This window comes from Nematolebias whitei, chromosome 12 (genome assembly GCF_014905685.2).
Source record: "Nematolebias whitei isolate Nwh7 chromosome 12, NemWhi1, whole genome shotgun sequence".
NCBI classification, from domain to species: Eukaryota; Metazoa; Chordata; class Actinopteri; order Cyprinodontiformes; family Rivulidae; genus Nematolebias; species Nematolebias whitei.
This window is the reverse complement of record NC_056509.1, coordinates 22,918,418-22,935,125: the sequence shown is the minus strand read 5'-3', so window position 1 is coordinate 22,935,125 and position 16,708 is coordinate 22,918,418. Positions and strand designations below refer to the sequence as shown.

Sequence of the window (16,708 nt, the reverse complement as noted above, 5' to 3'; positions counted from 1 at the left end):
ATAGATAGATAGATAGATAGATAGATAGATAGATAGATAGATAGATATGTATGTATTTTGAATTAAATGTTAGTTTATTTTTCAAGGCATAGCTTCAGTAAATGACACTTCACTTGCATTAAATCAATATTACGTCAATAATATAATCATTTTCAGGTACAAGTTATACATTTTGTTATAAGGAGCATGGCTTTTTAACAAATAAAGAAACGAGTTCAAAGCAAAGTAAACTTGAACTCCAGCTCCGTCACTGTTATACTTTGCTGCCATCTTCTGACTAAACTGACAGATGAAAAACGAGATGCATTGAAGTTTCAAACATGATAAAAGATAGGAGAAGTTTTACATATCTGCTTCACTCCTGCTCCAGATGTAAAGGTAACTAAGACACTGAGGCACCAGATACATGTAAAATACATGTTATAGTATGAACGCAGAGAAAAGCTCCCTCTGATGTACCTGTATGAGAGCTCATCTTTGATGGCTGGTTGAACTCTTTAATGTTAGAAATGCTTTGCTTTTTTTATTTGTAACAATAAGCAGCACGCTTTGTTCAAACACACCTATAGTCTCTAGGCATACACATCAGGCCGCTGAGCTGACTCGTCTGACAATAAATTCCAGGCACTTGGTAATAAAATAAAATAATCACATTTAGAATAACTTTTAAAGCATATTTCTAAGTCTGTTTTTTCCAGCAGAAAACACAAACATTACTGACTTTGCTAAAAAAAACAATAAAAAAAAAAGAGTTCTATTTTAGTCCAACCAACATTGATTTCTGGTTGAAGCTGGTTCAAAAGTAATATAAAGTTTGTTTTTTAAAAACTTTAAAGACCTGGTGGATGCTTTCCTAATGTCAGTTTGTTTAACTGTGAATGAATGTGAAGCTGCTACGGAAGCACAATGCTGCCAACACAAATAATATAGAACGCATCAAGTGAAGTGTTTATTGTTCAAATGTAATGTTTATGTAACATTATATTTCTGTTTTTACTAAATATTTTTAAGTAATAAAAATTAATTTACACTATTACAACACACATACTTATGGCAGTATAACAAAAGACAAATGTCACATTATTGTACTAGAATAGTGTGAATGTTTATGAAGCCTTCACTCTACTGTGATCCATTTTCTTCTGCACATTTTTCGGCGTGATTCTCATCCCGCAGTTTTCAAGCTATTTCAGCATATCATATCAAAACATTCAGCTCTTTCAGGACAATCCTGCTATGACTTTTGGTATTGGTGCACCTTTAGCTTTGTTAAATATTTAGCTTTTTCTGCCATTTTTTTTTCTCAATAGAAATGGCTCAAGCTCATTTTACATCCTTCAAATCTTTAGATCTGTTTACAACCTTTAAATGCTCCTTTCACATTTTGTTCTGGTTCAACTTCTTTCAGCTTCCTTGTGCAAATTTAAACTTTTTTTCAGCTACTCTCAGCTACTTTCAGCTGTTTTTCCATCTGTTTTGTGGTGCTTTTAGCTTCTTTCTGCTAACTACAATATTTTTGTGTTTCTTCTAACTTCTTTCTGCTTATTCAACTTATTATGGTCCTTTCAGCTTTATTCTGCAAGTTTCAGCTTTTTCTACTATTTCAGCTATTATTTAGCAGTTTTTATGCTAATTTAAGCTTTTTCAGCTAATTTTCAGCCAATTTTTGCGTTCATTTAAACTTTTCAGCGTAACTAAGCAAAAATGTGATCGGTCCACTTCATTTTTGTAATCTCAGCTTCTTTTTGCTTTTTTAATCTACTTTTTTTTTTTTTACTGTGTTTTGCTTATTTCTGCTTTTGGCATATAATTTCCACTTAATTGTGCTCATTTCTGCTTCTTTCAGCATAGTTGGGAAAACATGTTCTTTCTGCTTTGTTATGCTAATTTAAACTTGTCCTAACTTTTCAACTACCGTTTTAGCAAATTTTAGCTGTTCCAGATAAATTCATGTTACTTTTAGCCTAATTAACTTCTTTCTGCTAATTTCAGCTTGTTATGCTCCTTTCAGCTTTATCTGCTAGTTTCAGTTATTTCAGCTACTTTCAGCTACAACTAACTCATCTTAAAGCAAATTTGTACTCATTGTATTTTAATACAGCATGAAAGTTTACTTACAGAGTTAATGTTTCTGCTGCATGGTGACTTCCATGTGCCATCCACAAGTCTGCGCCCCACTGAGCTTTCCATAGTTTATAGTCACTATCAATGGAATGAATCTCCGGAATAGGGCTGGGCAATATCTCGAAATTTTAAAAATATGGCGATAATTTCATTTGCGATATAAGATGAGACTATATCGATATACAGTAGTCCCTCGCGGTTCGTTTTTTTCACGGATTCGCTATATTGCGGTTTTTCAAAGTAAGGTTGGACATGACACAATCGGCTGATTGAAGGATGATTGTTTATTTAAAATTAATTATTTTCAATAAGTTTACACTTGTGTGCTATTAGCCCGGGACCTAACACTATTAGCTTCTGAACTGACATCATATAAATTAGCTCTGTAGCTAACAATATAAATATATATTTTCTGTTTGAAAGTTTTTGTTGTAAACTTAATGCAATAGCCAAATTTAATATCCACAGCTGTACATTTTCTATGCTAAAACCAAGATTTACAGTTTTTTTTTTTATTATATTTCTTCTTATCTGCATGTCCACTGTACCAATGCATAAGTAAGTAAGTAAGTAAACTTAATTTATATAGCACTTTTCAGATACAATCACAAAGTGCCTTACAGAAATACAAAATACAAGCTTAAAATAAAACAAAAACAATAATAAAAGCTCTAAAAAAGTTAAATCTGGTCCTCTGGACATTCAAAAAAAAAAAAAAAAAGCAAAACAACAAAAAATGTAGAAACGTTTCGTCTCTCATCCAAGAGACTTCCTCAGTCTGAGGTGCTGTATTCAGCTCAGTCTCTTAAATAGCATCGTCTCAGAGTGGATCAACCACTGGTTGATCAGCTGGTTTTGGTTGTCAGCAGCAAAACTGGTTGATCCACTCTGAGAAGGTGCTATTTAAGAGACTGAGCTGAATACAGCACCTCAGACTGAGGAAGTCTCTCGGATGAGAGACGAAACGTTTCTACATTTTTCTGTTGATTTGCTTTGTTTTGTTTTTTTTGAATGTCCAGAGGACCAGATTTAACTTTTTTAGATTTTTCTACCTGGATTATTGAGCATGCATCAGGAAATAATAAAAGCCTTAAAGACTAAAACACACTGTAATGAATTTCTAGTGTAACCTGCCCAAACCATATTTTCACTTTCATTAGTTGCTTGCATTTATTCTATATTCAGCAGATCAGTTGCTGTTGGTCGTCCCAAAGTCTAACAGGAGGCTGAGAGGTGATTGAGCGTTTGGAGTGTCTGCCCCTAAACTGTGGAACAAGCGTCCTTTGCGCGACTCACTTCCTGTTTTTAAATCTTCTCTGAAAACACTTTTTTTCCTCTTTGGCTTTTAACTCGGCTTGAAATAATGGTTTTACTGATTTTAAGTTACTGCATTTGTTTTTACTGTTTGCTGTTTTATGATTTTGGTAGTTCATTACTTTTACAGTATCGGTTGATATGATTTTTAGGCCTGCTTGTGTGATAGTGTACAGCACTTTGTATCGTATGCTCATGCCTGTTAAGGCCCGTGTTTGCTGTTGCAATATTTTGTTGTATTGTACTTACTTTGTATAAATAAAGGTTGTTTAATAAAACCAGTGTGGACTTCAATCTTATGCCAGCTGAATTTATTGCAGTCTAGCTGCGACTCTGACATGTTTATCTCGGGACATGAACCCGGAAGTGTCGGGGTTCGCACATGCGCAGTTGCGCACCTGTTGCCTTACCGCACTGTACTGTAGTTACATAACTGGAAGTAGCTTGTCGGCTCGGCAGATAGCGTTGCTCTCCACAGGGCTTCTCAAAATGGCATTTTTTCAGTTACTTTTGAGCTTTTTCTCCAAGGCACTTTTAATTCTGTCTGTTTTTCTTTTCATAGCATTTCTCATTTACTGCTTGTATGTTAAATACATCCACATGAAATACGACCACATACCCGGACCACCGAGAGAAAGGTAAGGTTAATGATAGCTAAAGTTTGTTCTGACATTAGTCCTGACAGCTTTTTGTTTTCTTTTATTTTAGCTTCTTTTTCGGACACACACCAACACTTTTGAAGACTATGAATAATGGATTAGTACATGACAAATTCCTTGAATGGTAAGTCACGCACTGACTAAAGAATAGTAATAAGAGAGTAGTTTTTGAGAAGTTTCTGTATAAATAGTATAAATGGTGCTTGGTTTATAAGAACTTGTTACATAACGCAGGCATAACTAGATTTGCAGACGTAATGGATTCATTATTTACAATAAAAATAAATAAAATATAATTTACAGGTCTGAGACTTATGGGCCTGTTTACAGAATAAATGCTCTGCATTACGTTTCTGTGTGTGTGACCTGTCCAGAAGCAACAAAGGTGAGCACTTTTCTAAAACAGTGAAAAACAGTGTGAAACAACAAGTTTAAGTTCTTGCAACTGAAAAAATGCTCTTCTGCTGCACTTACTACCATCCACCATTATTTACTTTTTTATTGGTTCTGGTTTCAGGAAATCATGATGTCCCCAAAGTACCCAAAGGACAAGTTTGTGTACAACAGACTCTTCTACCTGTTCGGTGAAAGGTAGCTGTCAGACTGTCGGAATATTGATTCACATTTATTTATTCATCATTCAGCTGTCAGACATGGAAGAATGCCATGTGTTGAACAGATACAAATTACAGACAATATTCTGTAATTCAATTACAAAGTACATACCTATTTTAAATCTTTCTGTTCAAGCAAAAATGTTTGAGTCATTTGTGTCTGTCCAGTTCAAATATTTACTTCAAAATAACAACATTTTTAACAATTTCCAATCTGGCTTCAAGGCAGGACACAGTACAACAATCAAATAAACATATTCAGTCCGTTTGTTCTATTTGGCTCAGTTTTGTCAGATGCAATCACTGAACAAGGGGGGGTCCCACAAGGGTCTATTTTAGGGCCCCTGCTCTTTTTACTCTATATTAATAAAATCTGTGTTCAGCTTAAATTCTCCTCTTACCATATGTACACAGATGATACAGTTCTATACTCGTCAGTGCCCTCTAGATGCAGTACACTCAAATCTTCAGACTGATTTCAACACCTTACAGAATTCTCTCCATGAGTCAAAATTAGTCCTGAATGATAGCAAAACCAATGCTATGTTGTTTTCCCATAGTTCTGCAGTAACCATTCCTTCTATTAAAACACTGAATGGTGATATCATAGAGCTTGTAGAGTAGACACATACAAATATCTTGGTATTTGGCTGGATAAAGATCTTAATTTTAAATATCACATTACATAGCTAATTAAAAAAGCTAAAATTTACTCTGGTTCTTGTATAGACTGAAATCACGTTTTTATATTTCTTCCTGTAAGCAGCTTGTAACAAATTTGTTTTTATCACATGTGGATTACAGACACACAATCTGTAGGTTTGCCTCCCTTAGCTAAACTGGACTCCATGTACCATGCTGCTCTGAAGTTTATAACTGGTTCACCCTTTAGGACTCACCACCACTTTTTATAACCTTGCTGGACTTACTTCACTCAATAAAAGATGAAGTGTTTGTATATTTTCATATACAAAGCCATTTTAGGAAAATTACCATCATATATCAACTCCAAGTTCATTTCACTACAAACACTCACAGTCTCGGGGCCAGCTGGCTGTGGTTTAATGTACCCTCTGTGCACACGGAGTCAGGAAAGATAAGCATGTCCTATTTGGGCCCGTGGTCTTGGAATGATCTGCAGCCCAAGTTAAAGATGGAGTCTTTTATTCCTTTATCTAGTTTTAAACAAAAACTGTCAGAGGTTTTAGTCACATCTTGCACCTGTAATGTTTCAGTGTCTTTAATTGTGACATTTTTTTAAACTTGCATTGTATTTTATGTCTTATTACCGGATGTTTTGTTTAGGGGTGCACTGATAAATCGCCCCCGATTTCCTTAATTTTGGGAAATCGGAAAACGGCCGATACTTGCATGAGAAACCGATTTTACCAATTTTTTTTGTTTTAACAACAATTGTTTGAACTTCATTTATATTTCTGAGCACTACCTCATGGCCAGTTAAAACAAGTTTGTGTTGTTCTAGGATATTGTTCAAGGGTGTGTTTTTCAATAAAATAATATTGGAAAATTGAAGGTACGTTGTGACCTTACAACACCCGACAGTGTCGCTTATAAAACAAAATCGGAATCGGCAGGTCAGACTTTTTAGAGATTGGTGATCGGCCAGAAAACTGCAAATCGGTGCACCCCTAGTTTTGTTGTAAATATTTAAATATGTTTTTATATAACACCTTTCTATCTTATCAAGATACTCAAAGCTCTTTACAACACAATCTGTGCCGTCATTTACCCATTCATACAGCACTCTACTAGATCTATACAGAGATTAATTAGAGCTTGATCACATTCATACACCAATGGGACACACACCGGAGGCAGAGGGGTTCAGTGTCTTGCCCAGGGACACTTGGCATGTGACTGCTGGTGGAATCGAACCCCCAACTCTTGCATCGGAAGCTGACTGCTCTAACCACTCAGCCACAGCTGCCACAAATACTGCTGTTACTGTTATTAAGACTGTTGCTGTAAATGTAATGACTTGTTTGCACATTGCCCAGGACATCCTTGTAAAAGAGATTAATAATCTCAATAGATTTGCTTCCTAGTAGGCTATAAATGACCAGAGTACCTAGAATCCCAGGATATGCAAAGTGCAGAGGGCAGCTTTATGGAGTTCAGGGAATAAGCTGTTCTTTGGCTTTACTTTGTGGCTGCGCAACCTTTTTCTCAGTGACAGAAAGTTGGATAGTCCATAAACTACCGGTAATCTCATTTCATGGGTTTGTCATCTGATATTGGAAGATATTATAACTTCAATTCCAGATTTGAATGGGGTTAAACAATGACAACCCTCTGGTGTCATTTTTATAAGGTTCACACACCTGTCTGTTTATAGGTTTTTTGGAAATGGTCTGATAACAGCACAGAATCATGAGGTGTGGTACAAACAGCGCCGGATCATGGATCCTGCCTTCAGCAGCCTGTGAGTTTAGTTTATAATCATTACTTTTTAGATAATGTCATTGTTTATCCTGCTCAGTTTGTAGAAAATGATTTTTTTTTTTTTTTTCTGTGAGATATAATTTAATTACACCATGTGTAGGAAATTTTGCAGTTATCTTCTAGGTGTGTTTTTCTTGTTTGAACCTATCATTCCTTCCAGATATTTGAGAGGTCTAATGGGGATCTTCAATGAGAGGGCAGAGAAACTGATGGACAAGCTTGTAGAAGTTGCTGATAACAATACAGAGGTCAACATGCTGCACCTTGTCAACTGTGTCACCCTTGATGTGATTGCTAAGGTATGATCAAGCCTGACCCAATAAATAAATCTGGAAAAAAAATTAGTGACAAAACCACCGGCTTAAATACTTCTCTTGCTATATTACTATACATATCGTCATGAGAAAAATTAAGTCCGTCCTCTTTCTAGATATTTTTGTCTCCCATCGCAGAGCAAACAGTGGGAATTGGAAAACCCTCTGTCCATCCGTTCATGAATGTTGTGAGCATGATAACTGGATAATTAGTGAGATACCGACTTCCATTTTGGTGTGTGGCTGCATCTGGGCATTAGAAAGCTTCCTAATGAAAATTTGATTGCCACGTCAAAAGATAGCCACCACCAGTGGTGGGCACAGCTAATCAAAACGTTAGCTTTGCTAACCACTAATTCGCTAACTAAAAATTAGCTTTGTTAAAGCTAAACACAAAAAAAAAATGATCAGAAGCTAACGCTAAAGCGCTAGCTCTTATCCACTGCTGTCACTGTAGGCCATGTTGTATGTGAACACAACTCAGAACAGTTCATAAATCACTACTTGTGATTTATGAATTTTACTATTCACAAGTAAAGTGTCCATGTCCCGTTCAGAGGCAAGCTTTCAGAAATTAATCCGGTCCATCGGAACCAAAGAAGCGGAGGAGAACTTGGCTGTGCCAAAGCAGAGCGATGCATTCAATGTGTGTCAGACATCTCCCTCGTGTCATTTATTATAATGAATTAACTCACTGTGGCATTCTTCTTTGTGGTTAACTACTTTTATAAACTAGCTACAAAGTTGCTGTGTGTCATCATCAATATTTTCTCAGTAAAATCTGTTTGTATTAAATTAAAGATGTGTGAAGAAATGTGTGAGAAAGTTACATCCCAGCCCCATTGTTGACAACAAAAAACAGTGTTTAGGCCAACACCTCATGCCAGCTGTCAAACACAGTGATGGAAGGATGATAATGTGGGCTTGTTTTGCAGCCACAGAACCTGAGCACCGTGCAGTCATTGAGTCTTCCAAGAGCTCCTCTGTAGACCAAAAGGATTTTAGAGTCAAATGTGAAGCCATCTGTTCAGCAGCTGAAACTTAGACTATGTGTCCTAAAGCAACAGAACAACATTTTCAAACACAGCAGTCTTTCTACAACAGAATGGCTAAAAAAAACATCTAGGTGTTGCAATGGTCCATTAAAGTCCAGAGCTTAACCCGATTCAAAATATGTAGTGGAACTTTAATAGAGCTGTGTAGAAACAACGTGTGTAAACTCAGAGAACTGAAGCAGTGCTGTAAAGAAGTGTGCCAAAAATCCTCCACAACCACTTGAGAGACCTTTAAAGTCATACAGAAAACTACAGTATTACTGAGAGTTATTGCTACTGAATTTTTGGACTTTGTTTTTATACACATAGCTTTTACATTTCTCTTTTGTAAATTATGATCTAAAACCTTAGAATTCAAAAAGGTGGACTTGGTTCTCCCCATGACATTATGCATGCTTGTTTATCCATAAACTTCAGGTTGCATTTGGCATGGATTTGGACCTCCTGACAAATAGTTCACCTTTCCCTAAAGCCATTGCGATTTGTCTCAAAGGGATGATGTACTACGTTAGAGACATGATGTTTCAGGTAATGCTTCGCTTAATTTGAAAAATGTGCTACAACAACCTTGTGAACAGTATCTTGTTTGACATTTTAAGTCTGCTTATTCTAGTTCAAGCCAAAGAACAGACGATTCGTAAAGGAAGTGAAGGAAGCATGTCACCTGCTGCGCAAAACCGGAGCCCAGGTGATCCAGGAGAGAAAGACCGCCATGCAGAACGGTGAAGATGTCCCAAAGGACATCCTCACACAGATCATCAAAACAGCTGCTACAGGTTAGAATAAAAATTAGAAAATCTGAGCAACATTGTCCCAGCATTATCTCAGCTAACATCAGCTTATTGCCTTGTCCATTCTTATGTTGTAACTGAAGAATGCATCACCCAGGAAGACGAGGAGTTTATGTTGGACAACTTTGTGACATTATTTATTGCTGGTGAGTTTTTTTATTTTTTTAGATGTGATAAACTGCTTCAAACTGAGCTTGAAACTGCTTTTTGGTATAAAGCAATGTTTAATTAATATGCACAAGACAGAGTGCATGTGTGATTGAGAGGGAAGCAGGTGGAACAGTGAGTCTACAAGGAACAGGGTTCACAAAGGTGCTGGACTTCAAGTACTTTGGGTCCACTGTCCAGGAAAATGGGGAGTGTGGTAAAGAGGTGAAGAAGAGATTCCAGGCAGGATGGAGTGGATGGAGATAAGTTTCAGCAAAGGTCAAAGGAAAAGTTTACAAGAGAGTGGTGAGACCAGTGTTGGTATGGTCTGGAGACAGTGGCATTGACAAAAAGACAGGAGAAAGAACTGGAAGTGGCAGAAATGATGATGTTGAGGTTCTCCTTAGGAGTGACCATACCTAGTCGCTTTTCAGCGAAATTCGATGATTTCAAACTAAAATATGTAATTTCTGTGAATCATCTAGATCCAATAGTTTTTTTGGGGGGGTGGTGTCAGGCATGGTGGTCAATGGCATAATTTCCCTTTAAGAAACGGTGTTCCTCCTTGGTCTCTTGGCTCAGCAGGTGCTCATCTCTTGGGGGGGGGGGGGGGGGGGTGGTGCGGGGGGGGGGGGAGAAGTGGGAGACATCTCCGTGTTGCGCGCTAGCTTACAGCAAGTTGTTGATCGGTGGGGTTGGGGGGTGTTAGGATGTGTGAAAGAAATGGAGCGTGTAGCGCATCTGTATGATGTGGGGCAAGATTTTGCCTTAAGAATTGAAAAGGCCAGCTCATGGTGTTCTAGAGAATGTCTTGAAGGAGAAATAGGTGTTATGTAGGGGGTGCACTGATTCTGGCCGATAGACGATTTCTAAAAAGTCGGACCTGCCAATACCGGTTTTGTTTTATAAGCGACACTGTCAGGTATTAAAAGGTCACAATGCGGGAAGTTGGCGGCACAGACGGGCAGAACAAGAACTACACAGATTTTCAAGTCTAATAATACTTGATGGTTGCGACAGAACCACTTTAACCATCGTAAATTGTAAAACTCGCGATGCATTGACTATATTCTATACATGGCCCAGCCCTACAGACATTCTGGGCGTTTGGAAATGGGGAGCTGCTACGCCTGCCTGCGCACTCCACTCGTGACCTAGCGGCGTTTTGGGCCACGTTTAAAAGTTTCTCATTTCAGGACATATGTGCAGTGGTGAGTTGGTCCTCACCACTCCTTTTTGCTTGATTTTATAATTTGGATGTCTTTGTCTAAAACATCCAAGTGTGCGGTTTGCTGTGTTAAACTTTGGGCCTTTACTGGAGCAGTGGGCACCTAATGAGTTCTGATGGTTGCCAAAGATAAGCTGTCTGGCAACACTGCAGTCTCCATATCCCGTGGTGAGACATTCAAACAAATGCAATGAATAAGAATGTTAAGTTACACAACCCCAGTTCACAAAGTAGCATGAGTGTTGCTCACCAGACAGGTGAAGCAAGAACATATGTTTAATTTGAATTACTGTGTGTTGTAGCCTAGACATGATTGGTGTAATGAGATAAATTCTTCTGGCCCTATTTACACAATGACACTTTTAGGTGAAACTGTCACATGTCAGCTGTCATTCAGCACTCAGCATTCACATTGCATTTTCACAAATGATGCATTGTTTTCTAGTCTATAATTCAGTGGTAAGGATAGAAACAATTCACACTAGGTATTGACTACTGGACTAATAATTATTTTTACTTTTGGTAATAGGCCACACTTTCAGAACTGTTGCATCTCTAGTCGTTAGCGTTGATCTAATTTGTGTATTTTATATGAGGAGCTCTTTAAAAATCTACATTTTGGTGTACTGTAAACCATTGCAACCACTTTCTATTAGGTTGCGTGATGCTATTCTGTTTTAAGTTTATGTTCCAATTCACATTCGTCTAAACTTCTGCATTGTAGGTCAAGAAACAACAGCTAACCAGTTATCATTCTGCATCATGGAACTTGGACGACAGCCTGAAATTCTGGAGAAGTATGAGATAATAACCCAGTTGTTGTTAGTTTGGTATCTAGTTGGTGAAGAATGGTTTCTCAAGTTGAGTTTCTACATTTTAGACTGAGGAATGAAGTGGATGAGGTGATTGGGATGAAGCAAAACGTTAGCTATGATGACCTCGGGAAACTGACCTACCTCTCACAGGTACATAGCATAAAAATGCAAATTTGTATTTAATGTCCTGACTGATGTTTATCCTCATGTTCATTCGTGCAGCTTCTGTTACAAATTCAATCAGGCCATATTTTTCTTTGAACACTTTGATTTTACTCTGACCTTCTAGTTCAGAGTTCTTTATGAATGTGTTTACTGTTGTATAAGGAACGACTACCATAGTCCTCCCATTGTAAACCTCCCACAGGTGCTAAAAGAGACACTGAGACTCTACCCAACTGCTCCAGGGACAAATCGTCAGATTGATGAAGACATGGTGATTGATGGTGTCCATATCCCCGGTGGAGTTGGCTGTATGGTGAGTTTTTTTAAACATTCTTGTAGCTCTAAAGCAGTGGTCCCCAACCTTTCCGGTTTGATGTCAGACAATATCTTCACCGGGGGGGGGGGGGGGGGGGGGTCTGGGTGTCGTCCCCAACAGAATTTTGAATCAAGTAGATGCCAGTTCCTGCATTCTGGTGTATTTTACAAACATTTAAAACATTTTTCACTTCAAATACTCTGACTGCACGACAAACGGCTTCATGAGCTGAGATCATCGTCTGATCAGTTCGGTGAAAGTTCAGAGAACTCCTGCAGTGATTCACACATCAGATTGTTCACAAAACAACAGGAACTTATGCCTAGTGCAAAACGTTTAATTGTATTTTTGTGTTTTATAATAAAATTTACCCATGACTTTGAACTTTTAAGGGCAGAGATTTTTTTGAGCAGAAGCAAAAATGTGAAGTGACAGCTCTGATGTGATATTAGGAAGCTTGTTAAAGTTATAGTTTTATTTAGTTATAGTTTCATAGTCAATCTTTGTCAGGCGGGTTGAAAAATATGCAGCATAATCCTTCAAAATGCACCGAGGCTGCGCACCTCCACCTGTCTGCTCCACACCACGTAGCTGAATTGCTTTGTTCTTCAACAGCAATGTAGAACTGATATGTGCATGCGCCGCAGAAACTGAAACTAACCACTTGTGTATGTTGACCTGCATCAAGAGTGAGTCACAGACTGATGTGGTAGAGAGAATCCAGTGATTTTTCAAAATAAAACTTTTTTTTTCCCCTTCTGTGTGGCCCGGTACCCACTGACCGGTACCGGTCTGCAGCCCGGGGGTTGAGGACCACTGCTATAAAGCAAAAAATGATTTTCTGCTAAATGTTATTGTATAATCGTGGCAGCAATCATGTGTTTAACAAAATAAAACTCATTTCTAGGCCACCTAAAAAAGAGTTTCCAGATTTTTACCTGCAATTACTATTTTTTCATATTCAGTTTAGCACCTATGTAACTGGGAGAATGGAGAAATTCTTCAACGACCCTCTGAAGTTTGATCCAGACCGATTTCACCCAGACGCTCCCAAGTAAGTACCATAGTTGCCGGTTTATAGAACACACCTGACTGTAAGCCACTAAATTTAAAGTGAATCAATTTTGTACATAACTAAGATGTGCTGTTGTATAATCCACTGGTGTTCACAACTTTATATCAGAAGCTACACAGCTCCCGGTAGAATGTGCGGTTCTTGTACTAGAATCATCCACCAGATGGTGTTTCATAAACTCTAGTTGGAGTTCAACTAGGGGTGCATCGATTGCAGTTTTCTGGCCGATCACCGTTTTCTAACAAGTCTGACCTGCCCATTCTGATTTTGGCCGAAACAATTTTGTTTTCTAAGCGACAGTGTCAGGTGTTATAAGGTCACAATGAACCTTCAATTTTCCAGTCTTGATGACAAACATACCCTTGAACAATATCCTAGAAACAATACAAACTTGTTTTAACTGGCCAGGACGTAGGGCTCTGAAATATAAATGAACTTCAGACAATTGTTGTTAAAACAAACAACAACAAAAAAAGGTAAAATCAATTTCTCATGCAGCATCGGCTGATTTCCCAAAATTAAGGAAATCTGGGCCAGTTTATCGGTGCACCCCTACTTGCAACACACACAAACTGCGTGATCGCCACAAGTCTTCACAATGACGCAATCTCTGACTCATGGTTCTCCCAAAAATGAAACTTGTACAGATTACATAAATTAATTTTTTTTCGTATTTATTTACCTGGATGATTGAGCTTGTAAACCTTTTTGTCTTGTGATGTCTTCACAGTATTCTAATTTTTTGAATTCCTGTTTTCGTGGTTTTCATGAGCTGGAAGCTCAAATTATATAAAAATACACAAATAAATACTTGAAATTGTTTAAATTGTGAGTCCTGAATCTATCATCTATTACAGTTTAACGTGTTGAATGGAATTATGGAAGTTAAACAACTTTTCCATGATATTCAAATTTTTTGGAATGGGTCTGTAGTCTATGTAATCCACTTTAAATGATCTATTCTTTATGAAACAATAAATCTAGGCTTTTTGCCCATGTGAGATTATCTCAGTGATACATGTTATTACTCCAAACTGAACTCATGCAACTAGTTGTTGAAGCATGGATTTATTTTATTTATTTCATGACCATATGCATTAATTTGAACAACTCTAACTGCAAGAGTTCTTAGCTCCTCTTAAAGCTCTACATTTCCTCCCTCTGTACCTGGATAGTCCTGCAGCCCTGAAGAACTCCTCCAGAGCAGCAGCACCTGACTCTTTGCTCTCTTCCTTTGTCCGCCTCGTATTCTGTGTTGCGATTTAACCTGAAGTGTTTTACAAGGGTTGTTTTGTTGCTGCAGCTCTTTACAGATTTTCCACAAACCTCACAAAGCGCTTCTTGGCTGTTTTGGGAGCTGAAATAACTCCACACATGACTCCGTTATGCTCCGCCGCTGTGTCTACAGACTGGGAGAAGGAGCTGCGTGCCGCTGTGCTTACACGCATTACGCACTTACCCAGGCAGAAGAAAAAGTAGTTCCCACCAACCGCGTATCATTTAGACAAGATCTCATCTTCTTGTTAATGATATGCATTACCTGAAATGACTGAAGTGTCAACAGTATCGATAGTTTGATTTAAGAATCGATTCTAGAACGAAAAGTTCTGGTATCGATAGAATCAATATTTTAGTATCTGTCTGCACATCACTAGTCAGAGGGAAATGTTATTTGGTGACAGGAAGCTTTGCATCCTGTCAAAATAACATATTAAAATTAACAAAAAATACACATTAGCCTCCTGTGTACAAGCTGCAGAGTCCAAAGCTTGAGGAAAAAGTTGTGGCTTTTACACCGGAAAGTACGGTGAAACAAAAGGTTTTCACGATGTCAGGTTTTAATTTCTGTGTGACTTTAGAAGCCATCATTGTGACAGATGAAATACGATAAACTTATGTATTTGATCTTTTTTACCAGGCCTTATTACTGCTACTACCCATTTGCCCTTGGTCCACGCTCATGCCTGGGACAGAACTTTGCTCAGGTGGGTGGGACAAAGATTACTCCCAATACATTTACAGTCACTATGTTTGCATAAACCCCAGCACAACTCATTGGGTGTGTGTTTTGCAGATGGAGGCCAAAGTTGTGATGGCAATGCTGCTTCAGAGGTTTGAGATAACCCTCGTCCCAGGACAGACCTTTGACATCGAGGACACTGGTACACTGAGACCCAAGAGTGGAGTGGTTTGCACCATCAAACACAGGAAGAACAAAGACTAAATGGTGATAAAGCTCTAAATGCTAAGTTTTGCTTAGTGTGTACTCCTGCTCCAGCCAGAATCTGCTTATGTATCAAATTCAGTTTTATTTTCTCTTGATTTTTTTGTAAGTCTATTTAATATCCACCCATTATCTCTACCTGCTTCTTCTTTCTGGTCGCGGGGGTCGCTTGTGCCTTTCTCCAGCTGTCACTGTGTGAGAAGTGGGGTACAACCTGGACAAGTCTCCAGTCCATCACAGAGACACACAGAGACAAACGAGACAATCAACCATTCACTCTCACTCACACCTAGGGACAGTTTAGAGTTATCTGTGAACATAACCTGCATGATTGTGGTCTGTGGGAGGAAACCAAAGTACCCTGAGAAAACCCACATATTCTCACAAACTTGCTTACTCCACCCAGAAGTGTCCTAGGTCGGGATATGATCCTACAAGCTTCTTGCTGAGAGGCTCTATCAACTGCTCCTCCATGGTTTATGTAGGGGTCAGGCACAGATTTCATTTTCACATACATACTAAACGTATTCTTTTCGGAGATTCCCCTCCTAAAGCATACAGAAAAATGTTGACTTTCACAAAACCTACATTTTTACAAGGTAAAAAGATAAGATAAGGTAAAAAAAGCAAGTGCTGACAGGCATTTATTAGCAACTCACAAGTGTTAACAATCGCAACAGAGTCACTTTTGCTTGACATTACTTTTTATTATTGGTCCAAACTTTCACTCTCAAACAGGAAGTGCTTTTCCCCCTTATACATACCAGGAACAACCTCTGACTCATGGTGTCAGTTTGCAGCCCACAAGAGAGAGTTTAACATAAATGCCAAAGCAAACCTGAACAGGACATTTAACAAGAACAAGCCATTTACAATCAAAAGCATTGAACACATTATTGCCACAAGGCTACCCAGCATCCTTTGCAGCTCACATAGTCTCTCTGGGATGCTAGTGCTAAGGTAAAATTATTGTCATTCCACATTTGTACACGTCTCAAAATGATTGAAAACGTACAGATACAGAGGTGCAGATGTTTCTGATAAACTACACACCTGAAACTAACCCTCTCTTAGAGCTGAGTGAAGCTGACACCCCACCCACTTCCAAAATTAAAGCAACTAGTCTGAATGGTTAGTGCTCCGTTAGTGCTGGTTTGTGCCGTTAAAATTTTCGTTAGTGCTGCTTTGCTTTCTGAGATATTAAAGATTAATTTTTAGCTCATCCAAAGGTCACAATCCCCCCATGTTGCTCCAAAACACACGGGAGTGGTCTACTTTTTTAGTGCTTCGTTAGTGCTTCGTTAGTGCTCGTTTGTTCCAGTGAAACTAGCGTTTGTGCAGCTTTAGTTTATGAGATATTAAGAATTATAATTTCGCCCGATGACGTCACCATCCCCCCCATGT

General features: G+C 38.3%; 1 protein-coding gene across 2 annotated transcripts in view; it reads left to right on the top strand.

Moving 5' to 3' along the window:
• The first annotated feature begins 3,867 nt into the window (after positions 1 to 3,867).
• LOC119418455 (cholesterol 24-hydroxylase) overlaps positions 3,868 to 16,708 on the top strand; it is a 14,126-nt gene continuing 1,285 nt past the window's right edge. Inside the window, exons 1-15 of one of the 2 annotated variants that reach the window (XM_037685744.1) lie at positions 3,868 to 4,076; positions 4,147 to 4,221; positions 4,401 to 4,482; positions 4,615 to 4,688; positions 7,068 to 7,154; positions 7,335 to 7,473; positions 8,961 to 9,071; positions 9,157 to 9,319; positions 9,418 to 9,480; positions 11,434 to 11,506; positions 11,590 to 11,674; positions 11,892 to 12,002; positions 12,971 to 13,059; positions 14,999 to 15,065; positions 15,155 to 15,307. In XM_037685744.1, the coding sequence (XP_037541672.1) occupies positions 3,928 to 4,076; positions 4,147 to 4,221; positions 4,401 to 4,482; positions 4,615 to 4,688; positions 7,068 to 7,154; positions 7,335 to 7,473; positions 8,961 to 9,071; positions 9,157 to 9,319; positions 9,418 to 9,480; positions 11,434 to 11,506; positions 11,590 to 11,674; positions 11,892 to 12,002; positions 12,971 to 13,059; positions 14,999 to 15,065; positions 15,155 to 15,304 (1,518 nt within the window). In that variant the 5' untranslated portion in view covers positions 3,868 to 3,927 and the 3' untranslated portion in view covers positions 15,305 to 15,307. Of the gene's footprint in view, positions 4,077 to 4,146; positions 4,222 to 4,400; positions 4,483 to 4,614; positions 4,689 to 7,067; positions 7,155 to 7,334; positions 7,474 to 8,960; positions 9,072 to 9,156; positions 9,320 to 9,417; positions 9,481 to 11,433; positions 11,507 to 11,589; positions 11,675 to 11,891; positions 12,003 to 12,970; positions 13,060 to 14,998; positions 15,066 to 15,154; positions 15,360 to 16,708 lie in introns of those variants that run through there. The other variant, XM_037685743.1, reaches the window with a different exon arrangement.